The following is an 8,356-nucleotide window of genomic DNA, read 5'->3' as shown; positions in this document are numbered from 1 at the left end:
AACACAGAGTGCTGCTGATTGGTAGGGGTGGGGGACCTGGCAGCTACTGTTCGTGCACGAATGGTCTGTCTACTGTTGATTTTCACACTATTTCACACACACACACACACACACACACATTTTGCTCAGTGTGGCCGGCAGTCACGGAAATGACTCAGGTGCCAAGCTGAACGTCACAAGTCGCAGGCATGAAGAGGCTAGTTAGCAACAGGCAAGTCAACTGGTGCAATCAGTTCAGCTTGCGTGAACAGCGTGATCGTGGGCTCAACAACGACGTCTGTATATGGCTTCGGGGTGGATGAATGACTCAGAAATAAGGCTCGAGCACCAAACCGACCAGTCCGGATCCTGTGAAACTGACAAAATCTTACGCTATTTACGCTCCTATACCATGGAATTCTAGCTAAGGAATACATAAAAGTCCAAAAAACACTACGCATGTGTGGAAAAACTGTTCTGTGGAGTTAAAAGTACGTCATTTATTGCTATCCAGCTGTTTCTTAAGATTTTTGCAATGAATTAGTGTTGTTGCACATCAAATAACGTACGGTTTCTAATGGGATTCGGATCACACGCTAAGGATGTGTCCTGAAAATTCAAAATAGTTTTTTTTTCAATTCGAAGTTCAGTAATCTAGTGTTGAGCAAAATAAAAGCCACTTTACAATGAGTCTCAAAGGTGGGAATATTTCGATCAACCTTACGTGGACTAAGGCAAACTTGATAGAAATTATGACTGACAACCGTACGGTCGTCCAATCTAGCAGAAATGACGTTTTTTATCGCGGTAAATCGTGTCTTTTGAACTTTGGGCCATGCGACCATGTGACCTGAGCAGATGGTCAGACCACATATGGTTGATCGAAGAATGTGATAAAATCCTGTGAGTCACAAGTTCACAAGAATTTTTGGGACAGCCGAGAGGTCCGGAAGCTGTGTGCCACAAATTAGTGGTAAGTGAGAAGAGTTTCGCCTCCCTCTCGCCAAACGACCACAATGGATCGTGCGAGAGTTATCCGTAGGTAAATTTCTGTGGCGTATTGAAGTAACTCGATGACTACAGATCCATTTTGTCAAACACCATAACTGGAGAGTAGCTGCTGGCATCTCGTACATTGCATCTGACCCGTTATAAATAACCTGAAATTTTGTGTATAAAACTGGATGTAGATGATATATTCGTAATTATAGAAAAAACCCGGCGGTAAACTGTGATGCTGTGTCTATGGGTCAGACGACATAGTGAAACCATGCATTTGTAGCTACCCGGTCATCCAACAAACACTTGACTGTTCAGCCCACAGTCGCTCACTGGATCACTAGACTTGTCTTTTTTTCATACTCAAAAACCATGTCATATTAAGCTGACTCATCGGACGTCGTTTGTTTGTACCGTCTAATGAGCGTAGCAACTACTCATGTGCTGACGCGCCCACGTATGCGCACTGGGACCTACATATAGGGAAACCGAACACAGTCAGAACAGACTCGCGCGCGTACAGGGAGTAGGAAGTCAACCTCTCCACAAGTCCACGAACAATTATGGAACACGTGCAGCAGTCGCACTGCGGAGAAAAACACGTTCCCGCCGTCCGCACTTTCACCAAGGTACTCTCCCGGACGATAAGTTCCTTTTTTGACTTGCTCCCATTTCGCATTGTATTTATTTTTATACGTGTTGTAACCCACTACTGTCAACCATACTAAAAACCTTTATTAGTGCATATACCTTCTGATTTGTATTGTGGTCATCCTCAGCAGTGCACTAATACATTTCCTTTACGAATAACTATTAGTCGGTGCGTTTAATAACCCATTACTTTATCATTCCATATCTATAGACACGTGCGTTTGTAAGCATAACCTTATTGTCCTACACTAACGGTATGTCAGTGTCTGAATGGGTCTTACCTTGTCGCAGCAATGTGAGAAGACCCGTGTCGTCCGACCTGGTACCGCGGAAACAAGCTGTCACAATGAGACAATTCATGTTCCCTAGAAGGTATACCCATCTTATTGCTAATTTGCCAAGAACTGTGTCATTGGAAACGTGTAGCTGCGCCGAATTCCGCAGAAGTATGTTTGGAAAGCGGAAATTTCGGTCAGTATGGTGAAAGGGCCTGCTAGGGTGGGGGCATTGTAAGAGCAGGTAGCGGTGACCACATAGTGTGACTGACTCAGGTTTTGACCAGATTGGCACATCACCAAGCAAAAAAGAAGCGGTAATGGAAGATGAGTTTACTAAGGCTCAACTTTTTTAAAAGGCCGCAGTATTTGTAATTCGCAAACTGATATTCAAACTGTGTCTCCAAAAGGTCTATGAAAAACATAATTCTGCAGGGGCTTCCAGGATGGGTGAGAGATCAGTACCGTCTGGCATCACATGTTTCGATAATGACTGGCCCTCAGTAGCCTTCAGTTGGTATGAATGAGTAAGCTTTCAGTTTTTTCTGAAGTACACATGACACCGTTGGTGAGCTTGCCTGCGACGAGGTCTTTCGAGGGAGTAGTATGACTTGCGAGACGAAAAAGAGGCTCAACACATTTGTTTCCTAAAATCTATCCCCCCAGTATCAAGGATTTTGAAAAATTGCAACGAGAAACTAGGTCTTTGTTCCGCTAGTGATCAAATCGAAGATCACCGAGCAGGTGATCAAATCGAAGATGACCGTGCAGGAGGACAAATTAGGTTATCTCGCCCTCCCTGAAAATCAGCAAAATAAGAGACTGATCACCATTAACGTGAGAGAGTGTATCAGAATCAACTGGTTAAATCAGCTTAAGGCTGAACCTTTTGAAGTCACTCGGTTTTGTGCTCATCAAAATCACTGGCACAAGCTTGTTTAATTACTCTGAATCTTGGATCCTTTAAACCCGTTGTCTTCAAACATCTATTCAAATGTTTTGGGTTACTCCGAATAACTTTCTTTTGTGTCAGGAAGACTGAGAGTTCGAAGCTTAGAAAAGATCATGTAACTGAAGCTGGTGATTAAGAATACCAATACCAACTAGCTACTAAATCTTTCTTAACCATAGATCACGCGTCAAGGATAAAAGAAAAAATAGCTATCTTTCAGCTATGGAATGGTTCCAGCTGAAACAGTTTCGATCACCGTAAAGTAGGAGAGTGCGGAACATACATCCGAGCCTTGGGGGCGATGGCATATTTAGTTAATTCGGGAACTGGGTAGATACGCATTGAAGGCGATAGCTTTTATGCACGTGTGCCAGTGATTGCGCGATTGGGCCACTTTTGCCAACGTCAATAACCACTGGTGATTTGAGTCTCTGGGTTCTCATCCAAGGAGGTGACAGTTGCCCACCCGACTAAATTAACTGGTTAGTGTTTTCATAGTTCGTTGCCCGGTCCACCTCTCGGTCACTTCCACTCAGCACAGGGCTGAGAGAAAAGAGTTCTGTGAGGCAGATGGTCTTCCGACATAAGGAGTGCACGTTCTAACCAGTGTAACCTATGAAGCGTGAGTAATTCATCTATTGCGGAAGAGTCCCTCCTCTCTAGGACCATCTATTGTATTTTAGCATTACTAATTCTGATGTGCCCACTAAACCCATGCTTCGGACACATCGATGGTCAAACACTGATACCTTTTGTATGTTCTCTGCACACAGAGGCCACGCCTCTGACCCGTAAAGCAGTATGGATCGTACCACCGCATTGTAAAGCCTGTCCTTGACAGACAAACTCACGTCACGTGGGCGCCATAGGTTTCGGGGGTTAGCCTTGGCCCTTTCGACTCGAGGAATAATCTTATCTCTAGCCAGTCCACCGGAACCTATACAGTGGCTATCAGCCGGAACTCAACAGGCTGGAACCAATTAAATCGTTTTCTTTCATCTATTGCGGAAGAGTCCCTCCTCTCTAGGACCATCTATTGTATTTTAGCATTACTAATCCTGATGTGCCCACTAAACCCATGCTTCGGACACATCGATGGTCAAACACTGATACCTTTTGTATGTTCTCTGCACATAGAGGCCACGCCTCTGACCCGTAAAGCAGTATGGATCGTACCACCGCATTGTAAAGCCTGTCCTTGACAGACAAACTCACGTCACGTGGGCGCCATAGGTTTCGGGGGTTAGCCTTGGCCCTTTCGACTCGAGGAATAATCTTATCTCTAGCCAGTCCACCGGAACCTATACAGCGGCTATCAGCCGGAACTCAACAGGCTGGAACCAACTAAGATCGTTTTCTAGCCTTTGCCAGTGGTTTAGATTAGGACAAATATATATGTTTATTATTTATATGCTGATTATTCATCCTCCTTCCTTTATTTATTGGCCAAAGTGAACGAAATTTGGGAGGCGTTCTTTTTCTCCCCTAAGGTGTGATCTGTTAGTGCATTAGATGCTCTCATCTGTTTGTTTTTGTTGGTTTCTTTTTCCCTGGTGGGACAAACTCGTAGAAACATATGGAGTGACCTACTGCTGTAGATGTGATGATTCTCCTTTTCCGGGAGACAAACGACAAACGACTTGTGTTAGGCTTCTTACAAGTTGACTTGAACAAGCTGTAGTTTCGTGTGAACCTGAGCAAACAATTCTGCTGGATAAGTAGAAGCCGTCATTCGGTTAAAAGATACATGTCCAACCGACGGAAGCCTACTGTCCGCTTCGATTCAGACAACTAAACAGAAAAGTGTATGAATGAACTGGAGGCAAGAACCATCCGGCTAGCTGTGATCGTATTCCTTTTCGGCAGCAGAGCCTCACTCCACCAATCATCGGGAGCTTAGAACTACGAGATGCTAATATTTTTACATTGTAAAAAATATTTTCTTACATGTTTTTTTATTCAAATAACCAACCAGTTCCAAGAATTAATGCCTTGTGTGAACCACTCGGCCGTTGAACATAAACAGCACAAATTAAGAGGAAGCTGAAAGTTACTTTGAACTTTAAAGGGCTCTGTGTAAAATAATAGTGCGACACATGCGTGCACGGATAATGCTTGAAACAACACGTCCAAAGCACAGTAAATCCAGCAGCCCCTGAGAACGACGGGATGATCGTGCGCCACGGTAAACATAGCAAGCCAGCCTACTGCATAGCCTTATCCGTTGTGATTGCTCGATTACTGGACAGATCAGCTTTAATCTACCAAATCGATATAACGAATCAGATAGAGAGAGTGGAATTCAGGCGGCCTGAATTGCCACGCTTGGGTATCATGTGAATTCGCGGGCAACAGCTGTTTTACATTCTCAGGGGTCTTGGTAAGCCGCCGACTAGATGGGACGATAAGCAGTTCGGTGTATCGTAAGTCTTCTTGAATGGGACAATACCACAGCTTTTATCGTTATTCGCGGTGCCGAACAAATCGAATCGTCCCACACATTTAATCAAAAACTGCGGGTTAACCTGGCGACACGAGGGAAGACGGCCATCTGAAAAGCTTCGCGTTGTAGCACAGAACTTACCGTCGGGTGGAAGTGACCTTAATTGCAGAGTGGCGTATGCTTGCTCATCTGCTATTCTATGAACACGGCACTCAAAACAACGTACAATGCTGCACAGCTACGGTTCTAACGGAAAACGAGGAATTTAACACTGGTGCCGATCAAAGAAACAACAGTTACTCTAGACGTCAACCTGCATTTACTCTTTCACCTGCAATTGCGATGACCCTTAGATAAGGAGAACTGAAAGGTCCCTGAAACCTGGATAGAGAAGTATATTTGAAAATACAAGTTGAAACTTTCGATCAACACAGATATTCCACTTTGACCGAACTGTCGCTCCTTCTAGGTCAGAACGCCCACCCTGTTGTAGCCACCAGGTTCAAATCTCCTCCACGTTTAATATCGCCACCACGAATGTGCTGTTGGCCTTTCGAGGCTTTGAGGATGAAACGACCGAGACCAAAAAGCAAATGTATGGTCACTTCTGCAAGATCACCAACCATTCACTGACACCTTGTGCAGTCGTCCAATCAGATTTCACGACCTGACTAACTACAATACCACATGTTGTGTGAAACAAAGTTCACACAGACTGTCTGCTGTTCTTCTCGATACTTATCAACGATCTTAATGTGCCGTCCATCTTATACCGCTACATAGTATACGGCCTACTGGACACATGTACATACGCTTCTCGAACTTGTTTCGTTAGCACGCTCAGTTGTGTAGTTTTTGACATGAAGTTAGCTTTTTCTCAGGCAAAGTAAAACAGATCCCTAGTTGGAAATCTGATGAGTTCCAAGTTAACGATGTGAGTAAGTGATTGAATCGATAGAATGGAGTTCACAGTTCACACAACAGTGCAAAACACCAAATGTGGAAACTTATAGCAGTTTTAAAGAAACAATTTAAAAGTGCAAAACTTATGTGACGAGGTAAAGCATCGGTCATTCATTGGCCACATTCCATGCAGGGCGGCTTAAATGAATTCGGGACAAAAAACGAACAAAAACTGGCATACCTTGTAGAAAATAATCAGTGTGAAACAATTTTTGTCTCTTCGAGCAATAGCGTTGAATCTTCTGACAAACCTGAAGGGCGAGACGAACGTTCTGCTCATTTCTATCAACCTACTAGATATTGACGTTCACATTTCACGTAGAGTGCATTTGCCACCAAGCATTTAGGACCAGAGCTGTCTCAGAACTAAGTACGGGTACTGAGAAGGTTTGCGTATCAATCCCATAAGTTTTGCTTACATGGTTCGCTGTCAGACGTTGCCCATTTGGTTCAACATAGTTTGTGATTAGGCCTCCGACAAAGCATGTTTTTCGAGCTCTGCAGTGATCGGCTCCTGCTCTTAGGTGTCATTTCAGCATAAGTGTTGTGAACAGGACGTTCAAGATTAGTCCACTGAGATCGTATTCGTCTAGATGAGTAGGATGAGGCAGAAATCGCGCGAGAGCAGCCTGCAACCGAATCTACTTTAACACGTGTAACTTCATGCTGTGTATATCGACCTGTGTCTGCAACGGAACTAAACGAACTATCTGAACTGGAGTGCGTGGTCTTAAAGCGACAATGGCAGCATTCCAGGGAATGAATGTTCCTGGCAACGGGACATCGAACACCCAGTGCCTTTACGCTTATTGTTGGTTTGATATCACAGCCTTTCTCAGACTGGTTTTCATTTTCTTTTTGTCTACAACGGGAGCTGGGAAATGTAAATTCAACGGTTTTCGTTTGAACTGTCTCCGAGTTGGCAAATTCCATGGGGTCACAATTTAGTGAAGAATAAGATTTATTCCAGATGCCAGACATAGGCAGAGAATCGGTGTTACGGAATCCTCGCTGCTCCAAGCCTCCTTTACTGGACGCAGCACTGATTTTGCGGAAATGCTGAAGGTAGTCAATTGTACCCACTGGACTAGGCAGTAGAGGTAGATTAGCAGAGTGCAGATCGAAACCAGCTTTTGCGCTGGCAGATAAGTGACCGGGATTTTTAACTGCATGTGTTGAATGGTCAACTGAGGCTGGACTACTTTGATCAGCTGGTTCATTTCTAGAATGCACCGTTCGAAAATCATCCCGCTGTATGTGGCTCACGTACTGAGGGAGGTCAATCTGATTGGCTTGATCGGTAATCTGTTTGAGGTTAGTACTTTCTTCAGCTTGTACCTTTTTTACTGATTCATCAACCACACTAACTGTGGAAACTGACGACCGATTGGCAGAAATGATCCGTTGATCTGCAACAGCTTGTTGAGAGTTGACATGGGGTTCAATGACTACTGGACTTGTAATCATTGGTAAGTCCGCGTTATACTTATTTGTACATTCGCCACGGGGTAACTCATTGACACATGTCACATTGCTCGGTTCTGAATGATCTGGTCGCCGAATCTCACTGGAATCCTCAGTTGCACTTGGAGTATCGCAGTTGGGAAAATCAGATTTTTCACATGAATTTTCCTTCTTATGCGAATTCATCCATCTGTACACTGTCTTCATGCGTTCGGACGCATAATAGTTATTCGAGAAATGCGCTAGCGTACCTCCAGTCAGTGGCACCAACGTCTGTTGGTCAGATGGGAAAGAGTCACGTGAAAGCTGCATTTCAGCGTAGTTTGAACGGTGTGAAACCGTATCATGTTCCTGGGCTGAGTAAATCACACTTGGATGGGTGCTAACATGCTGTTCGCTACCCATTGACGGCGCGGCTGGAGGAGATAATACTCGAGACTTTTCCTGACAGGTGAGTGTTTTCGAGTTGGGGTTTACTTGAATCGGATCTTGATTTGGCGGTTTCTGGATACTTGTACACTCAGCTGCCTCTCGCTTTGAGAGGTACCCCAAGGTCTCCGGGCTACCCAGTCTGTCGTTACGAACGGCATTTTGTGAGTCTAATTCGGATCGATTCATTTCACCGTACAA

General features: G+C 44.4%; 1 protein-coding gene across 1 annotated transcript; it reads right to left on the bottom strand.

Moving 5' to 3' along the window:
- Positions 1-6,712: 6,712 nt before the first annotated feature.
- T265_13662 (hypothetical protein) lies at positions 6,713-8,356 on the bottom strand (the record flags this gene model as incomplete). Its single annotated transcript, XM_009169919.1, has 1 exon — positions 6,713-8,356. One exon carries the CDS (start codon positions 8,342-8,344, stop codon positions 6,713-6,715), a length of 1,632 nt encoding a protein of 543 aa, XP_009168183.1.

The sequence above is a fragment of the Opisthorchis viverrini genome, assembly GCF_000715545.1.
Source record: "Opisthorchis viverrini unplaced genomic scaffold opera_v5_88, whole genome shotgun sequence".
Classification (NCBI taxonomy): Eukaryota; Metazoa; Platyhelminthes; class Trematoda; order Opisthorchiida; family Opisthorchiidae; genus Opisthorchis; species Opisthorchis viverrini.
Note: the sequence above shows the minus strand (reverse complement) of the source record. Positions and strands in the feature narration are given on the sequence as shown.